This window comes from Rhinolophus hipposideros (assembly GCF_964194185.1).
Source record: "Rhinolophus hipposideros genome assembly, chromosome: 7".
Classification (NCBI taxonomy): domain Eukaryota; kingdom Metazoa; phylum Chordata; class Mammalia; order Chiroptera; family Rhinolophidae; genus Rhinolophus; species Rhinolophus hipposideros.
The window spans coordinates 9,222,658-9,241,839 of record NC_138053.1 but is presented as its reverse complement, the minus strand read 5'-3'; the positions used below and the strand labels follow the sequence as shown (position 1 = coordinate 9,241,839).

General features: G+C 52.1%; 3 protein-coding genes across 7 annotated transcripts in view; 1 reads left to right on the top strand and 2 right to left on the bottom strand.

Moving 5' to 3' along the window:
• Window positions 1–5,001: 5,001 nt before the first annotated feature.
• On the top strand, window positions 5,002–11,806 carry AP1S1 (adaptor related protein complex 1 subunit sigma 1). 3 transcript variants are annotated; one of them, XM_081053417.1, is made up of 6 exons: window positions 5,073–5,114; window positions 6,525–6,591; window positions 6,918–7,096; window positions 8,400–8,508; window positions 9,490–9,627; window positions 10,863–11,621. In XM_081053417.1, the coding sequence occupies exons 3-6, from the start codon at window positions 6,918–6,920 to the stop codon at window positions 10,908–10,910; spliced, it is 474 nt and encodes a 157-aa protein (XP_080909543.1). In that variant the 5' UTR covers window positions 5,073–5,114; window positions 6,525–6,591; the 3' UTR covers window positions 10,911–11,621. The 3 variants fall into 3 exon arrangements, with proteins under 3 accessions (XP_080909542.1, XP_080909543.1, XP_080909544.1); XM_081053416.1 differs by lacking the exon at window positions 6,525–6,591 and having other exon boundaries at window positions 5,002–5,114; window positions 10,863–11,806; XM_081053418.1 differs by lacking the exon at window positions 5,073–5,114 and having other exon boundaries at window positions 6,467–6,591.
• A 708-nt stretch (window positions 11,807–12,514) lies between these two features.
• VGF (VGF nerve growth factor inducible) lies at window positions 12,515–17,489 on the bottom strand. 3 transcript variants are annotated; one of them, XM_081054132.1, is made up of 5 exons: window positions 17,333–17,489; window positions 17,124–17,201; window positions 16,125–16,236; window positions 15,359–15,574; window positions 12,515–14,868 (listed from the first exon to the last, which is right to left on the bottom strand). In XM_081054132.1, exon 5 carries the CDS (start codon window positions 14,846–14,848, stop codon window positions 13,016–13,018), a length of 1,833 nt encoding a protein of 610 aa, XP_080910258.1. In that variant the 5' UTR covers window positions 14,849–14,868; window positions 15,359–15,574; window positions 16,125–16,236; window positions 17,124–17,201; window positions 17,333–17,489; the 3' UTR covers window positions 12,515–13,015. The 3 variants fall into 3 exon arrangements, with proteins under 3 accessions (XP_080910258.1, XP_080910260.1, XP_080910259.1); XM_081054134.1 differs by lacking the exon at window positions 16,125–16,236; XM_081054133.1 differs by lacking the exons at window positions 17,124–17,201; window positions 17,333–17,489 and having other exon boundaries at window positions 16,125–16,321.
• MOGAT3 (monoacylglycerol O-acyltransferase 3) overlaps window positions 12,515–19,182 on the bottom strand; it is a gene marked incomplete at its 5' end in the record, with an annotated part of 31,959 nt that continues 25,291 nt past the window's right edge. Inside the window, 1 exon segment of the mRNA XM_081054651.1 lies at window positions 12,515–12,930. Within this exon segment, the coding sequence (XP_080910777.1) occupies window positions 12,846–12,930 (85 nt within the window). The 3' untranslated portion in view covers window positions 12,515–12,845.

The following is a 19,182-nucleotide window of genomic DNA, read 5'->3' as shown; positions in this document are numbered from 1 at the left end:
TATATCCCGAAAATATAATTTCAGGCACTGTGCTAGTTATTGAGGAGTTACCTATATTTGCTTAGAAACCAAAAGAGCCTCATTTTCACACAAGATGCTTCGAAAAGCAGAGCAAGTTAGCCTTAATTGTGCACTGCACAGTTCAAAAACTGTCCATACCTGCTGAGACAGCTTCGAAGAAAAGAATTCTTCAGAAGACCTCATCACCGCAGAGGGCATGCTCCAGAAAGTGTCCCATTTAGCAGAGCCCCCTGCTTTTCTGATATTTTGCGGACAAAGACAATGGTGTAGCCTCACAGCGTGAAGCCCGCCCAGCCCTGCTTGGCTTCGCCTGGGCCCCCTCCTTGGCCGTTCTGTGTCTCTTGCTCTCTCTGTTTCTTTAGAGATGAAAAACCAAAAAGACCTGCTTCTAGCATCACTACTGCAGATTTCCTGTGAAGCTCACACAGTGGAATTATTTATCTGCCTGCCCACACATGGGCAATAAGTATGAATTTTGTAAATCCCTCAATGGTTAGAAAAGAAAAAAGAAAAGAAGAGAAAAGAAATGAAACGAAACGAAACGAAACGAAAAGGAAAGAAAAATTCCATGGGAGTGAAACTTGTCAAGGAGACACCATCCATTTACCAAACCATTTTTATGGTGATTGATTTCTCAAGTAAGTTTTGTTGTACTAATGGTAGCAATTACGGAGAGATAAGGAAACTAAGACAGAGAGGTTGAGTAACTTGCAGCCGTTGTTACTTAGCGCCAGGCAGTTGGGCATCTCCGTGTTCCTCACCACCACACCCTATCCATATGCCTTCCCGATGGCATCTGTGAATACGTCTCCGTGAACACACAGCAGGGCTCAGTCGTGGTCGGGAGTAAAGGTCCTGCCCTCAGTCACCAGCGTGTTGTGCATTTACACCTTTGCCTTACCAGCCTGAACACCAGTGAGCTGAATGTAGCCTTTGATCCCCTAGCCACCAGATGTCGCTTTGACTCCGGTGGAAAGCTCTTCACGGAAGCAAAGCAGCTGTGGCTTTAACCAAAATCTTGCCAAGTGTAAGATCCATTCCACTTAACAAGTATTTATTTAAAAGCTTAACTTTATATTGGGTGTTCTGAAGCACTTTTAAAAAAGTGTAAGTGATGTTTCTGACTATTGAGTACCTAAGGAGAACAGACACCAAAAAGCTGAAACACTATGTGAGTCACTGCAGAAATGATTGAAAGGAACATTGTAGAAATGATCACCATTGAGCATAATGGCTCATCAGGAGCGGCTGCTTGATTGAAACTTAAAGGATGAGTAAGATAAATTTAGGTCCATGGGGAGGAAATGTATGTCCATGGCAGGGCATTGCAGAAAACAGTGTGAACAAAACCATAAAGTAAAAATAATAGCAAGTCAGGTTCAAGGAACACACCTAGGATCAAATCCCTAGTCGCCAGGTTGGTTAGCGGACTGCTGCCTTACTCCTCTGATAGCACAGCCAGAGGGAGTTGTCTCTCGCTCTCTTCCCTATACGCTCTCCTAGTCTGTTCAGGCAAGTCTTATCAGTGTCCCTTGAATAAGCCATGCTTTTGTGTTACCGTCTATCCCAGACAGATAGTCTGTAAGCCTAGGAAAAAGCAGTGACACTGACCACAAGGGGAAAGCAAGAGATGCGATGGTTTCAGGAAAAGGTAGGAAGAAGTAACTCTTTTTGGCAAGTGAAGTTTGAGATGACAATGGAATTTTCAAATGGGGATCCATTATACATTTATTCCATAAATATCGGATGCCCACTGTGCCAGGCATGGTAGAAACAGCAAAAGAAGACAGTTTATCGTCTAGCAGGAATAATAGATAGTAAACATATATACTATTAAATGTGAAAGTAAAATTTAGCATATTTTGGATAAGTAAGATTTAAATATCTAGATATGACAACCATGTATACGATCATAAATGAAGCCAATCAACAAGCACTGCACAGGGTGTTGTGAAGAAACAAAAATTGAATAAGACACTGTCCAATGAGGAGCTTACAATCCAGCTGGAGAGATGAGGCTGACACATACATGTGGCCAATGGACAATGTGGCATGAGTGGCACCAATGGCAGTGTCATGTCCATGGAGGGCACTAGTGTGATTTGGGGCCACTCCACTGCTACCCTAGGAATTTGACTATCTGACCCTCTGCCAGAGTCTCACCTACCCTCCGTCGTCCCATCCCCACCTCATTCCCTCCTGGACCAAAGTCCTGCTGGGTGCACAGATTGGCCATGTCCAGCAGACATGCCCATGCCATGGGTACAAAGAAAGCTGTAAAAGTCAATATCTGGACATTTTAAATGCTATACTGGGAGACTGTTCTAGCTCCCCTAGTCTCATAAGGCAGATATTCCTAAACCCTAAGGAAGGGGGTTTAGAACTTGGGAGGTGAAAAAGAATGGCAAACATCTACCAGGGAAAGTATTTTTAACTGTCAGGACTGCTAGGAACATCATATAAGATCCCAATTGCTCGATTAAAAAATATCAAAATCCAGAGATGACTGCAAATGACATTATTAGGGAACTATGAACTATGTAATGTGCAAAACATAGGTGCAGAGAGCATCACCAGTGGGAGAAATTCCGATCACAGACTTACAGAGGTGAAGGGCTTCAGAGGCCACCTGGGCCCTCTTCTAACCACTGCAGGAACTACCTCTCCACCAGATGAGGGAAGACACCAGGAGGCGTCAGCATGGTTTGTAGGGTGACAACACAAACACCATCTGCACCTACAGAGAAGAAACTCACCTCTTCCATTTTGCCATTTATACAAATGGCGCCATTTTGATTCTTCTCTACTTCGATGAGTTATCAATTCCAGTTGATTGGCCCATTACAGCCATCTCTTCTATTTGTCCCTCTCCATTTCATCCTTGCGCCTGGACTCCCAAAACTGCCTCCTAGATGACCTTCTAGCCCTCCATTTGTCTTTTCAAATTGTCCCCTCCATCAGTTTAAGATTAAATTTCTTAAAACTGTTTTCACCAAGTTATTCACTTGCCCAGGCGACCATAGTGACTCCCAAACTGCCACTGAACGAAACGTGAACTCATTTGCAGACACAAGCCACACTGGATCCTCTAACTCATAGATCCTCTACGTTCACTGATCATGAACGATGAAGAAATCCAGTCCAACGTCTTCTAACTAGTTTCAATCACTTGAATTCTATGATTCTACCTGAGCTAAACCCTTATTTCTAACAATTCTCTCACGAATCTTACATTTTCTGTAGCTAAACATACCACATTGAGACAAGGAATTCTAGAAAGTGTCAGCTTTCCCAGGAGTGTAGGAGTTGACATCTCTAGAGCTTCTAAACTTCCACGGGCTGTTGCCTCACTCTCTGCTTTCTACTCGTACCTCACCACTCATTACTTTCTTATATACAACTCTCCTCACCCCTGTGAAAGAGAACACACCTCTTTTCACTTTGGTATGCCTTCTGCCCTTCTTACACACTCCGATTCCTTCTTTTCACTCCATAATGATTTACCCTTTCTAAATCTAACAACTTGCTTCATTGATATTATACTTGATCTTAAAAATATATGTATCACAAGATAGTTCAACCAATGTCTATGCCATTGCCAAGACTAAGGTATAGGCAGAGGAGAAAGGGAAATGAAAAAAGAAAGGAAGGATAAAAAGCAGTAGGAGAAAGAAGTTGGGAAACGGAAATAATGATAATTGCTGTCATTAGCAAGTGTTTAAAGTGTGCTAGATACTTTCTATACATCCACAGAACAACCTTGCAACAGAGGTATTTCTATCCTCATGTTTAAAATGATGAAATGGAGAGTTACATGATTCACCTGAGACTAGTAAGGGTCAGAGATCAGATTGCATCCCAGGTGAATTAAGCCCATCCTCTTCAACTACAGCATATTACCTCCATACCAAAGAGTAAGAAAAGAACATAAAGCGGGGACAGGTAAGACCTTACGAACAATTGCTTCAAGTGCCACTAAAAAATAACAGCACCATTACCCTGCTTCCCCGAAAATAAGACCTAGCCGGAGAATCAGCTCTAATGCGTCTTCCGGAGCAAAAATTAATATAAGACCCGGTCTTATTGTGCTATAATGTAAGACTGGGTCTTATATAATGTAATGTAATATAATACTGGGTCTTATATTAATTTTTGCTCCAGAAGACGCATTAGAGCTGATTCTCCGGCTAGGTCTTACTTTTGGGGAAACACGGTAGTTATCAACCATTATCTAGAAATAGCCATTAAGCTTTTAGCATGACAAAGTTTAAGGTTTTCTCTTACATGCAAACTCCTTTCCTTTACTATAGACACACACTGGCATACACACTCACACATGCTCCTGATCTTTACACTTGTGTCTGGATTATATCCGTTCCTTTTTAGTTTTGACCCATGCTAACATTTTAAGATTCTCTTTATTTCTCCCCTTTCTCCATAATTCATGTTTCTCCCCCCTTTCCTTACATCATTTTTATATCAGCTCTTCCTTTTAGCTTTTATTCTCATCTTCCTCATTACCTACACATTTCTGTTACTTTAAGAGTGTGTTCATCTAGCAGGTAGATTATCTATTTTGAGTTCTATACTTTCCTCATGTCCTGCCCCCCACCCTTTGTCTTTCAATCTTCCTCTTCATTCCTCCTTCCCTACATCCAATTCCCACCCTGGTCCCGCTCAATCGCCCACACCCCTCTCATTAGCACACCCCTACTTCCTCACAAGCCCCAATGATCCTCCCATCCATCTCGCACCCCTTTTCCCGCCTTTTCCCCCCAAGGTTCCAAAGCGCGAGGACCTCTTTGTCCTCCCCCATTCTTCACCCAGCCCACAGGACAGCCCTGTTACCATGACGACAGAGCTACTCAAAGCTGAAGTCAAGGACCTGGTTGCCATGGCTTTCGCTTTTCCGCCTCCATCCCCGCCCGCGCGCCCCGCAGCGTTGGCGCCTGCGCAGTGCTCCTGTGAAGGGGCGGAACGGGGCGGAGCTTCAAGCCAGAGGGGCGGGAAGAAGGAAAAAGGATAAGAAAGGGAGTGGAGCTGGCACCTACGGTGGCCGGAGAGGGACGCGCCAAGCCGGAGGGTGCAGGATGGTAGGCTGTACGGAAAGGGAGGGGAGGGGGGACCGAGGGGCGTGGGCTGCACCTGCGGGGGTCCTTGGGGGCCGCCGTTTGTGGGAGCCGCTCTTTCCTCCTCGGTTCCTCAGAGGCCCTCACTTTCCTGGGCGGGTGGGAGAGCCGGCCTTGGAAAGAAGAGCAGCTGGAAATGGCTTTAGGGAGAAGGGGCGGGAAGAAGGCATATTAGTGGGACGAGAGGGGGCTGATTTAGGGGGTGGCTGGACCATCCCGAACCAGGGGGAGCGCACGGGTCGCGATCCAAGGCGTCTCGACCACTGCCGCAGGGAAGTCGCCCGAGGAACAGGGGCACGAGGGCCTGTTGGCAACGGGGGGAGCGCGGGTCACACTCTGTCCCCGTGCGGTCCTGAACGGAGTGGCGCCCGGTGGGGTTAGCCTGGTGTGGGAGGGCATAGTTTCCGGGTCCGAGGAGTGGACGTCCAGCCTCGGTTTATCCCCCGGCTCGCCGAGAGGCTGGGTGGGGTGGGGAAGCTAAGTGGGCTCGAGGTCGTGCTCTTGGGGACCCAGGCTTCGGAGTCCCGACTCCGTGCTCTTTGCTCTCTGCCCCCACCCCATTCTCTTTCCGGAACCCCGGCCTTCCGTCTTCCTGCCCGCCCCTGCCCCCAGCCCTGACGCGCGCGGCTCCCTTGCGCCCGTCTGTTGCCTTCCCACCACGCTAGCAGCGCTTCCCCTCCCTCAACACCAAAAAAACCTTGACTTCTGATCTTTAGCCTACTAAATTAGTTCTGTTCCACACACCCAGGGATTCCAGCCCTGGTAATATCCGTGGAGAGGAAAACGGCGGGGAGAAGGCGATAACTCCACCATGTGGCCTGGACCCCCTGGAACTGGGTAGCTGGGGACACACAGGGTATCGAGGGCTCTGCACCCCTCCCCACTCTACCCAGCTTCGGCTTTGTTCCACAGACATTCCCTAGGAGAGCCGCCTTGGATCGCTGTCCTAACTGAGAAACTGAAAGGGAAATTGGTCACCTGGCATGGGAGGGGGGGCAGTGAGCACGCAGCAAGAAGCACCATAAAAAGGAGAGAGAGGAGTATCAATGGCCAAATGTCTGAATGGCGAGGAGAGAGAAGGGTAGAATTTGGGGGTCCCAGTATTATGTGCTTACCTGAAGGATACTCCTTGGCATAGGACTGCATGGGAGGGCAGCGTGACTAGGATGGAGTGGAGAATTGAAGTGGCTTCTCCAGGGACAAAAATACCCGATTTTAGCATGGTGATGGATAGAAGGGGCAGAAAGAAAGCAGACATCTCTTTGGCATCACTTATGGGCTACTTGTTATTGTGCTAGGCACTTTACTTACTTTGGAAAAAATGGTCAGGAAGCAGGAGGTCAGAGAATAGTAGTGCTGCCTAATGTGTTACAGGGCTTACCATGTCCCAGGTACTATTGCACATGTCAACTCATTTAATCCATCCTAACAGCTCTGTAAGGTAGGTACTGTTATTACCTCCATCTTACACACAAGGAAACTGAGGTTCATAGACAAAGTAATTGTCCAAGGCAAGTTATTTAACTAGTAGAGCCAGGATTTGAACCCAAATGGCGGACTCAGAAGCTCTGACTCCGCCACCCCCGCCCCCCAGAAGGAAAGGCACCAGCTGGTGGGAATACCCAGAGTTGGGAGCAATGGCTGATTTTTTAAAGAAAGTAGAAGCTGTGAGTGAAGAGTTAGATAGGATGAGGTTGGGGTTGTGTGTTTTTGAAAGAAAGAAACTCAAGAGAACCAAATCTCTGCCTCTCCCCCCATACACACCAGATGCGATTCATGCTGCTGTTCAGCCGGCAGGGAAAGCTGAGGCTGCAAAAATGGTACCTGGCCACATCAGACAAAGAGAGAAAGAAGATGGTTCGGGAGCTTATGCAGGTTGTTCTGGCTCGCAAGCCTAAGATGTGCAGCTTCCTGGAGTGGAGGGACCTCAAAGTCGTCTATAAGAGGTGACTCCCACCTACTTTCAGAACTGCCTGGATCCTGTTTGATTGGGTCTGGCAATGGATTTAAATGGCTGATTAGTAAGTGGCCCCTAGGACAGGGAGAACTGGGAGCCAAGGACATCTGGAGGGCAGTGATGAACTCCAGCTTCCTTTCCTTTCCAAATTCACCTTGAAGAAAGTCCTGTTACTTGGTTTTGCTCAAGTCTGACACCTACCACATACTTCTGTCCCAAAGTCCCTACATGTCTCTTGCTGTCTCATTCAACAGTCATAAATCCTGCGCCACTTTTATTATTTTTTTATTTTTTTTTGTGTGTGTGTGTGTGTGTGTTTTTAATTTATTTATTGGGGTGACAATTGTTAATGAAATTACATAATTTCAGGTACACTTTTATTTTTTTAAGATTATTAAAATACAGCTAATGTACATCATAGTAATTCTACAGTACCCACCTGGCACTGTATAGAGTTATTACCACATTACTGATTATATTCCCTATGCTAAAGTGATCATAAGTCAGCCACCATCTGACACCGTACCACGCTACCACAATTTCACTGACTATATTCCCTGTGCTGTGTATTACATCCCCAAGACTTAATTTGTTTTATATCTGGAACTTAAAACCGCTTATGCCCCTTTATCTTTTCCCCCCTTTTTTAAATTTTCAGTTACAGTTACATTCAGTATTATTTTATACTAAATTTCAGGTATATAGCATCGTGGTTAGACATAATTTATGAAGTGAATTCTCATCAGGCAACCATCAAAATGTTCTCTGTATCTATGAGTTTGTTTCTATTTTGTTTGTTTATTTTGTTCTCTAGATTCCACATAGAAGTGAAATCATGACATTTGTTTTTCTCTGTCTGACTTGCTCCACTCAGCACAATGCCATGTCCATCCACGTTGTCGCAGATGGCAAGATTTCATTCATTTTTATGGCAGAATAATCCTGTGCCACTTTTCCCAACACACACGCGCACACATGCACATATGTACACACACACACACACACACACACACACTTTCCAGTCCCTTCTCTGAGCAAGCAGGTGAATTTGTTGGCTCAGGCTTTTGCTGAGTCAAACTGAGCAGGTCAGATGTCAAGAGGAAAGAGATTGGTCTTTGCCTCCTGTTCCTAAGAGGCCAAGCAAGTTACTATTTGCATGCCCTGGGGCCACCCTGCCTGTGGCCAGTAGCTATACAGATCGGGGCTGAAAAATGGAATGAGCTCAGAATGCGTGGGTCCTGAAGCAGACCCAGTCGCCCTCCCAGCTATCTCTCATGCGCCCCTGTCTTCAGATATGCCAGCCTCTACTTCTGCTGCGCCATCGAGGGCCAAGACAATGAGCTCATCACACTGGAGCTGATCCACCGATATGTGGAGCTCCTGGACAAATACTTCGGCAGCGTAAGTCTCCCTACCCTCTCCAGTTTCCATTCTCAGCAATCCCCTCTTTCTTCCAAACTCAGGGGCCCTTTTCTCTGCACTAGGAGTCTCAGGAGAGGTGAAGTTAGAGCAGTGCGAACAGTAATTACTCCCCCTCTTTAAGCCTTAAACTATTAGCCATGCTCCTTAATCAGTCCAGGGGAGGTGGGTGGGAACCAGAATCGGCCACTTCATCCATCCATCTAGGGCTCAGCTCAGACTTCTCTCAAAAGGACAGAGACCATGTTTAGATTTTATCAGTGGTTTCTGACCTTGACTTTGCATTGGAACCTTTTGGAGAGTTTTTTTTAAATCGCAATGCCTGGGTCCCACCCCCAGAGATTCTGAATTAACTGATTTACGGTAGAGCCTGGGCGTCGCAGTCAGCTCAGATCTTAGATGGGGAATAGTAACAACTCCATGATTTGTATTCCACGTAACAGTTTACCATGTGCTTTAAGACTCTCTTATTAGCTCTTCCTTGCATCGTACAAGTAGGTGTTGGTGTCTCCATTTTCAGATGAGGGAACTGAAGCTCAGAGAAATTAGATGACATACACAGCTGGGGGGTTAGTGTGGCAGAGCGCTGCTTGGAATTCCAGTCTTTTTGATCCAGAATCTCCTCCTTCCCTTCCCCATAGTACCTAGGGAAGCAGGCTAGCCCAGCTGCTGGTGGGAGCAGTGCCACAGATTTTGGGGGGAAGGCAATAAGAATCACAGTCAAGAGCAACTAATATTTTATTATCACAGAGAAAGAGGCAAGAGAAGGAGAAGGAAAAGCGGACCCAAGTACTAAGGCCTATGGGTTGGGAGGCCATAGACGTGGGACAAGAACCGTAGGTGGGAGGCGTGGTCATGAAGAATATGTGGAGCCATGTTGAGAAAAGAGGTGGGGCAGCTGGGATGCAGGTGGGGTAGGAATGCACCTCAATAGTCAACTCTGCCTTCTCCCCCTCCATCCAGGTATGTGAGCTGGACATCATCTTTAACTTTGAGAAGGCCTACTTCATCTTGGATGAGTTTTTGATGGGGGGTGATGTCCAGGACACCTCCAAGAAGAGTGTGTTAAAGGCCATTGAGCAGGCCGACCTGCTGCAGGAGGTAGGGGTTCGGCCAGTGAGGAGGAGGAAGAGTGCCGTGGTGGAGGGGGCCCTCCCTGCCCTGGACACCCTTCCTGCCGGCCACAGCTGCCACCTTTCTGCCTCTGCCGAGGCGGCCCCCTCCCTGTGGCGTCTGGCCCTCACGGTTGGCCAGCTGGCCCTCAATCCCTGACTGCTTGGGGTAGGAGGTGAGGGTGGCAGACAGTCTACCTGTGTCAATTCTCCCATCCTTCTCCCAAGACCCAAGGTGTCTCACCCCAGCTGAGTCTCCTTTGTCCCAGGCTTCTCTTGGCATTTAAGGGTTATTCAGAGAATTGGAGAAGGGGCACATGGTAGATGATTCTCTTCTTTCCTGGTGTCTTCTCTCCAGACCCCCCCCCCCGCCCTTTTTTTTATACACACATATACTCAAAATGAGCTTCTGCTTCTCAAGCAAAAGGCTATAGGGATTTGGGGGTTGGGTAGAGGGCACCTAGCTGTTGGTTCACCCTACCATCCAGCACCCCTGCCCTCACCCCATTACTGCCTGCCCCCTCTCTGTTGTGCCACTGCTGAGACTTGGTGCAGGAAGATGAGTCACCGGAATCTGCAGTGACGAGCAAGCCGGCCTGAGCTGGCTCTGGGGAGGGGGAGAGACGGGGGGCTTATCGCTGCAGGAGGAGAAAAAGCAGAATTGAACTTGTCACCTCACCAGCTCAGGTTCCCCTTCACACACATACACACACACACACACACACACACACACACACACCCCGGTTACTAGTGCTCTGTTCAGACCCTAATGACTCATCTCTCTGCAGTCTAGTTCACCTTCCCTCAGGGACCTGATGCCAACCTCTTACTCCCCCAGCCCCTGAAAAAAAGGACCCAACCATCTGCCACCCCCCAGCCCTTGGAAAGCAGGTTTCCCAGCCCCCTCAGATCCTAAGGCTGAGCCCCCTGCTCACCAACCTCCTGGTTTTGTGTTCTCTGGGTAGTGGTGGACTCAACCTGGACCCCCTCCTTGCCACAGTTGGCTGGGGGGGGGGGGGTCCCAGGAAGCTGGGGAGCTCCCTTGAAGGGTCTCCAGCTGTTCTGGCCTCAGGCTCACATTGGCTTCTCTCTCCCTTCCCCATTTCTCTGTGTGCTTCCCCCACTCTGCCTCTGTCCTCGTGATGCTGTTGTCTTGCCCACTCACCTCCCTCATTTCTTGTCTGCCTCTCCTGGTGTCTCTGCGTCACCCTGTCTCTGCCTTAGGAGGATGAGTCGCCTCGAAGTGTGCTGGAGGAGATGGGTCTGGCATAGCCCCCGCCCGGGCCACATGGAGATGTGGGGAGCTGGTGGGGAGGCAGGGCACGAGCGGCCCTTTTCTGGGTCGGACTCAACTGCCCCTCCGCTGCTGCCTCACCTTCTTTTGGAGTGAGCTGTGGGCTCTGGACCCTCAAACATTCCCTCCTTCCACCCCTTACCTCCTGTTTCCCCTTTTCACACTGAAGGTTTTCAGAGCTAGGAGGCAGGAAAATGTGACCAAGACAGGGGTGCTATTTGGCTTTCATTCCCTGCCTTTGAAGAACTAATGTTACCCCAAACTTCCTTCCCTCCCTTATAACTGTAAATATATATAAATACGTCAGGTTAAAGGGAAAAGGTTTTCAGGGCTCTTCTCTTCTCCCTGCCCCATAACCTACCTCCACCCTCCCTGCAGCCAGCCAGGGCAGCTTCTCTGCCTGGAAGGGGGGTATCTGTGTAGTGAGAGGGCGGTCCTTCCCCTCATCTGCCCTTCCTTCTTAGCTGCAGTCGGGCCTGTGTCCAGAGCAGGGGGAGGAACAACATAGTTAATTTTTTTCTAACCTTGCCACTTTGAGGGGAGGGAAGGTTGGGGGAAGGGCAGGCTTCATGGGAGATTAGGCCCTGTCCCTTACTCTGTGTTCTGGGTGAGACAGGAGCTAAGGGGGTGGGGTGGGGAATTGTCTGACTATCTCCTTTTCTTCAAAATAAAAGGAAAAGCATTTCTGGACTTTGCCTGCCTGAGACTCTGTGAAGGAAGGCAGGGCTGCTGGGCTCAGTCAGGAAGGGAACACTGTGCATTCAACTGTCCCAAAACTGGAGTTGCCAGATTTAGGGTCAAAAAAAAGAGGATACCCAGTTCAATTTGTGTGGTAATGAATAATTTTTAAGGATAAATATATCCTATGCAAATGTATCCGTTGTGTTTCTGAAGTGCAAATTTAACTGGGTGTCCTGTATTGGACACCCCTATCCTAAACAGATTTGTTAGTTGAATGCCTTTCTGACCAGCTCCCAGAGCTGCCTTCAGCCAGGGAGGAGAAACTTTTGGGAACGTGGTTTCACTCCTCTCAAGTTTCTTTGTGGAAGATTTCACTTGCCTGGTTTAGTTTTATTTGGGAAGGAGACTCAGGAGTTCAAGGAGATTATATATATATATCCATAAGGGTTGAGAAGTGGCTAAAACTAGGCTGTTTCTGTGGCTGCCATATTTCTTGTGAACTATGTAGGACCAGGGAATTTAGGGAGCAGTTAGGGAGGTGTGTGGGTAAGGTGAAACAGGGCTGTGGGGAGCCACCAGCGCTGCCTTTGTGGCCCCAGAATCACTGAAAGAAGCGCCTCCTAGGTGGCTCAGAGCTGTGGTTCCTAATTTCTTTGCACCTCTCTGTCAAGCCCTGGGAACCCATGACTAACCATCACCACCTCCAAGCTGGAAGTGGAATCTGGGGTTTCCTAATGGATGTGAGCCTATTCTACGCTGCCCCCCACCCCCATACGGTTTAAAGTGCTTAGGCCACTCAACCCTCACTTTTGAGAAGAGTGTTGTGTCTGGCGTTTCCCTCACCGCCCCTTGGGAAGGACCACACAGGCCCAAGGGGACGGGTGAATAACCGAAAACAAAGTCCTACTAAAATAGTCACTTTTATTTCTTAGCAAAACTATTTCCTCCGTGAAGGGTATTTACAACAGAGAAGGGAAAGAAGGGGAAAATTCACAGCGATCGGGACAGGGTGGAGAGGCTTTTGGGAGGCCCAAAGGCCGGGAGACAGACACAACTGGAACTGCTTTTTCCGGTTTCGGACGGGGACGTCCCAAGAGGGACTAAGTGGGGACGGCGCCCCGCGGGGGGAAGGAACTCGCACAAACCACCCGCCCGCCTAGGCTGGCCCCAGCAGGAGCGGCTCTCAGCATATGAGTGTGTTTGTGGAGTTCGGGGCTCGGACCTAAGAAGTCTCACAGGTCCCGGCACAACCCGGGGGCGCGGCGGTCCACCGGCGGAGGTGGGGCGGGGGGCCGAGGGTGGGGGCGGGACGCATGCAAACACCCAGAATGGGGAGGAGCGACACGGAGGGGGTGACAGTGCGCGCGGCGGCGGCGGCGCGCGAGGGCGGAGCCGGGGCAGGTCACGGGCGCCGGAGCAGCACGTGCTCGATGTAATTCTCCAGCTCCTCCTGCTCCTGCAGCCGGCGCTCCTCCGCTTCCGCCTCCGCGCGCTGCGCCTGGGCCTCCCCGCCGGGGTAGTGGCGCGAAGGCGGCAGGGCGTGGTGGTAGTGGCGGCGGCGCGAGGCAGCGGGAGGCTGCAGGGTCCGCGGCCGGATGTAGTTGGGAAAAGGGTGGTAGGGCCCCGGGGGAAACACCTCATCCTCCTCCCGATCCCAGGGCGGGAGCACCTCGTTCCAGTCGGGCAGCTCGTCTCGAGCGGGGGCAGGGGGCGGGGGCTGCGGGGAGCGAACGTGAGTGGGGGCGGGGGCAACCCGGGGTGGGGGCACAGGCTCCGGAGGGGCGTTCTTCTTCCGCTTCCGCTTCTCCTCCACCTCCTCGATGATGCTGACCACGTCGTCCGCTGGCAGGTGGAGTTTGGTGGACAGCTCAATGAGGCTATCGATCGTCTGCGGGTCCATCTCTTCGTCGTCGTCCTCCTCGCCGCCGTCCTCTGCCCCCTCAGCCTCCTTCCGATGGTGGCCAGGCGTCTCCTCCTGGGAGCGCTTGTCCTCGGCTCCAGCCTCACTGTCCTCCTCCTCGGCGAACAGTAGCGCGTTCTGCCGCGCCCGCTCGGCCTCCTCCGCCTCCGCCTCCGCCTCCGCCGCCTCCTCGTCTTCGTCTCCCACCCTGTCCTCCCCGCCTCGTCTCTCTTGCTCCGCCTCCTCCTCCTCCCTCTCGCTCTCTCGCTCCTCCTGCTGCAGCCCCCGACCCCCAAGGCCGCGCTGCCGGGTCCCGCCCTGCAGCAAATACTGGAGCAGCAGGTCCGAAGCGAGGTCCGCCAGCCGCTCTTCTTGCGCCGCGGCCTGCCTTGTGGCTTCCGCCTGTCGGCGCCCGGCCTCCACCTGGGCCAGCCCTTGCTGTAGAAGGCGCTCCCCCGCCTTGGAGCCGCCCAGGAGTGAGCTCTCCGGCCGGCGCGCCTTGGGGAAGGGGGCGCCCAGGCTTTGGTACGCTTTGGACAAGGGTGCCAATGCCTCACCTAGGTGTGTTTTGGGGGAGGGCACTTTTTCCCCTAACTGGTGGGCTTCGGGAAGGGGGCCGCTCTCGGGCATATGAGCCTGGAATTGCGGGGAAGCCGGGGGTGGCAGGGGCGCGCGCTCGGGGACACGCGCCTGGAACTCTCCCCAGGAAGCACGCCACACGCGCTCCGGCCCGGGGCTCTCCAGGTTGACTCGGGTCAGCGTGTGCGTGCGAGTTTCCGTCTCTGCTGCCGCGGTCTCTTGCTGGCGCTTGGCGCTGCTCGGACTGAAATCTCGCAGTTCCTGGAGCAGGGAAGCCAGCGCTTCGAGCTCCTCGGAGGGATCGCCCGCCTCGGGACCGTTCTCCTGAGTTTGAGGACGAGGTGGGGCCGCAGGCGCTTGGGTTTCTGGTGAGGGGAGGCTGTGGGTCTGGCTGCGCACGGTCTCGGTCAACAGAGCTTCTGCTGCTGCTTCCGCTGGCTCCTGCTGAGAGCCGCCGGGAGCGGGGGGCGAGGCCGGGCGGTCGAGTGCCTGCAGCAGCACCGCGGCCAGCGCCCGGGGATCCACGCCCTGGAAAAGCTCTCCCTCGTCCTGCGGCTCTGAATTTCGAGCGGCTCGGATCTCTGGGGCGCTACCACCCTTCGGCCCAAGCACTACGTCCCCAGCTATCTGCTCTTTATGCTCAGAGCTGAGGGGAGGTGGCTGCATCTCGGGGCGCCCCGGGGGCGCTGCTCCCAGCCCCTCAATCAGTAGAAGGAAGCAGAAGAGGGCAGAAGCCTGCAACCTGAGCGATTTCATGACCAGTGTACTGTCGGAGACTGTGAAAATAGAAAGAGCCAAAGAAAGGATTTCTGTAAGAATTTTCTGCTCTCTGATTCTGTATTCCCTTCCCCCACCTTTAACCAAGAAATCCGGGCTTCCCTGATCCCCCTAATCTTACCCAGAAGAGGGACGTTTAGAAGCAAAGGAGGAAGATTTTGTGCAGATGTCTAGTGTCGTGTAAATGGGGAAATGCCCGCAACCTCGCACCCACGGTGCCTCCTCGCCTCCTCTGAGCCATCTCATTGCCAGCGCCCACGTACTAAGCAGCAAGGATAAGGGAAAAATCTCTGCTCCCTCCCCACAGGACTCCCCGGATGGTGCGTGGGCGACTTCAGCAGCAAGAGAAAAGCGGCGACTTCCTCATTTACCAGGGACCCTTACGGGGGCCTCCCCGCTGTGTTTTAACACCCCCATCCGGGAGGAGAGAGACCCCTCCCTCATGCCCACAGCTGCGGAGGGTTTGAGGGAGGGATAGAGGCTATTTACCAGTTGGTGTCACGACGCGGGAGGTGGAGAGGAGGGTCGAGGCGGGGTGGGGAGAGGGGAAGATCAGGTCGCGTCCGCCTCGGCAACGAGCGGTGGCTGGGATACGAGCGATGGTGGAGGTCTGGCGTCTAGTGGGCTGGGCTCAGCTGGGTCCGCGCAGCTCCAGGCGGCTCGCTTGCTCCGTCTTCAGCACGCTGGACAGCGCCCGCGCCTCTCCTGCTTTATAAAGGGGAGCGCGCGGGGTCACGTGGGCTCTCCCCGCCCCACTGACGTCAGTGTTCATTCATGGGGAAGCGGGCGGGCGCCTAGAGGCGGGAGGATGCCCAGCGATTGGAGAATGCGGTCCTCTCCCGGCATGCGCCTGCGCGGTGGGGTCCTTGGCTGGAGGGGCGTGCTCTAGCGAGCACCGGGGAATGAATGAATGAATGAATGAAATGCCGAGGCGGGAGGGGCTGGGGGCTTTGAATGAATGAAGGAGGGACGAGGAGAAAAGGATGAATGAGTGAATGCAGGAATGAATGGAAAGGTGGATGCTGAGGCGCGGGAAGGCAGGAGGGTGGGTTACAGAGCAACTTGCAGCGGCGGGGACCTGTGTTGCGGAATGGATTAGGACGGGGTCACTCCCAGGTCTGACAGAGCAGCAGGGGAGGAGGAGAACAAGGATTCCAAAACCGTGGGGGAAGGGGCAGGATCCCCATCCGCCGACCTCACGCTCCGTGGGGAACACACCCAAGGACGGCGTGAACCTGAGAAAGGAGGGACGGACCTGCCCTCCTGCAGGCGCTCTCCGCGGATCGGCGGTGCGGGATGCCGGCCCTGGGCTGGGGCAGATAGGTGAATTTTGCGGTTTTAATAATCCCACCGAAAAGGGACCAAATCTGAAGAGAAAGGGAAAAGACTGAGGATCTGTGTGCCTCTGTGTCGTGTCTGTTCACCCTCGGCGCGTATCTGGAGAAAAAGGTGTGTCTGTCCTTCCGTCCAGCTGACTGTAGCTTATGTCGGCGCCCCCTTTGTGCCCCTTTTCAGCCCACCTCTCTCCACCCTCCTACTGCTTCTTTTCCTCTCGTGGTTTCCCCCCTAAAGGACGTTTGGAGGGCAAGAGCAGACCAGGTGGGGAGGGGGTTGCGCAGGTGGGGGGGGTGACTCAATTCCAGCTTTTCACCGCTAAAAGGGAAGGTATGGACGCGATGCGGGGGAGGGGGGCGGCGTGCAACGTCAGAGATCGCCCCTTAAAGCCACCAGACCCCTGGTCCGTATCTCCTGCCACAAGGGTTGGGGCTGGGGGCTTGGACAGCTAGAGGTTCCGGGGGGTTGGGGGCGATGACGCACAGATTGCGCAGAGAATCCATCAGCGAGCCGGGGCCAGTGAAGGGAGACCATCTGTGGGCGGGGGTGCGGAGGGGGGACGGAAATGAGGAGGGGGCAGGCGAGAGGGGAGAGAGCCAAGGGGAGCAGCCACTGCAGGAATGAAGGGGAGGGAGGGAGGGGGGCTGCGGTACAGACAGAGCTGTGCGGGGGCGTGGGCAGGGAAAGGGGGGAGTGACAATGACACACACCAGACACAAGAACTGCGGGCACAGGGATGCCCGTGGGCACACGCAAGTCACCCGTGCCATAAGACTCTGGAAATCAGGATTGAGGTTGACTGTCAGGGGCTCAAAGACTCTTTCAGAGCCATTGCTCAACCCCCTCCTCATCTCTTCCTAGCGCTGACCCTCATTTTCCTCTTTCTCTGACACACACAGACACACACTCACTCACTCACGTGTTTTCCCTCTACAGCCAACAGTAGCTTCTCGGTTCCATCAGTGGTTCGACTTTCCCAGAAGAAAGACCATCAGCTCTGCGGGGAAAGAGGTGGGGAGGAGTAGAGAGAGGAAAGAGAAAAGAGAAGGCGGCAGGAGAGGAGGAAGGAAGGAAGGAATCTGGAACAGGTAGAAGGAACAGGCTAAAGAAGAAAAAAAATTTAAAAACCTGAGAGCCAAGTTGACTGTGGAGATGCCAAGAAAAGGAGGGAGAGGAGGGGGCAGCAGAACCCATGGCAGTGCCTCACCCCCAACCCCACACACAGCAGTCTAGACCTCTCCCTGCTCCTCGGTGCTCCCCTCGTTCCTCTTCCTTTCTCTCCGCATCTCCCCTTTATCTTCTCAGCCTGGTTACTGGAAGCAGTGGAATGGGGAGGGGGTCACGTTACCTTCCTGAGGAGGATGAATCAGAGAGTTGGTTCAGACATCTGGAGAGGGGGAGGGGAAGCTATCCAAGGGAGAAGAAAGGGGGAGAGAGCAAGGTGGGGAGACTGAGAGGCTGACGGGGCTCAGAGACCAAGTGTAAGATGAAGAGAGACAGGCACCTAGAAAAATATCCCTGTGGGCTCATGTATGTGCACGCACACCTCTGTGTGCATATACATATGTGTGTATGTATACAGAGATTAATGAAATATGGGAGGAAAGAAAAGGAGTTAGGGAAAACAATTGTATATTTAATCAGAGAGTGGATGGACATGGTAGTATTCCAATTTAAGTATGTAGTCTTTTCCAATCTGTGTTTTTGCCTGTTTCCAGGTGTGTGTGTGTGAGTTTTGATCCCTTCTGAGTGCCCATATACCTGTGCAGTTAAGAGTCTACGTGCATCTGCTGGTGTCTGAAAAGTGTGCCTGGCTTGGTGTGTTAATAATGTGTGTGTGTGTACACGTGTGTCTTTGTGCATTTCTCTGGGTCCTTCCATGACTGTTGGTATATGTTAGAGGTTATGTGGACTTCTATGTGCCTTTGATCTTTTCTGCCGACCCCCCCCCCTCCGCCTTCACCTTTTTCTCTAGATTTCTATGCCTCAGTATCCAAGCCACTCATCTGCAGCCCCCAAGTTCAAGTCCTTGCCCCTTGTTTTCAGAGTGTTCTCCCCTTTCTCCATCTTTCCGAACTCGCCATTCCTTCCTTTCTCCACTCTAGCCCAGAAGCCTAGGAGAGCATCTCAGAAATTGACATTTCAAGAGTCTCAGTCATCAAGGCGTGGGGGAGGGGAGCAGCAATATGGAAGCCCTGGGCGCCGACAGCAATAGGTTTGGTGCTTCTGCAATCTGGATTTGACCCACCCACCCTTGGCATGGACTCTGAATCTCGGGGTCTGTTCTGCCTCTCTGCTTTCCAGTTCCCTACCTGGGTCAGTTTATTCACACACACTCTACCTCTTGGAGATGTACTATGCCCTTCATACCCTCCTGCCTCTAGGAGCTTTTGGGGAAGAAAAAAATAACTGGTCAGGGGACAGGTTCGTGGGATCCGAGAGAGTGGGAGATGACAGGAAAGAAAGAGAAATGGAGAGACAGGGCTGGAAAAGGCAAAGCTGAGATGGGGACCTCGAGGGGACGCCTGATGTTTGCTCTGAGTTGTTTGTATAAATCCATCTCTCATTGTCTTTGTTTGTGAATCTCCCATACTCTCCAATAGGGTAGCAGAAGGAGATGGGTCCAGCAGAGTAGTGATCCAAGCTGAAGATTTGAAAAACCAGGGGAGGGGGCAGAGCATTGGGTCTTTTCCTTGAGAAAGTTTGGGAGAGAAAGAGAGAGCAGGGGCTTGGGGCCCACCCACAGCTCACCGTTCCCCTACTTCCCTCCCTTCCCCCAACCGGTGACTCACCTCTGCAGCCTTTCATTGCGTCAGCGATGGGGGTGGGGGACAGGCAGGGAGGGGGCACTTTATAAGAGGGGCAGGGGTCTCCATTTTGAAGTGAAAGAAGGTGCTGAGGGCCCCCCTGCAAACAGCTATTAGAATCCATTATTGCCCTATCCCCTGTCCACTCCAGTTCAGTAGGGTGGGGTGACC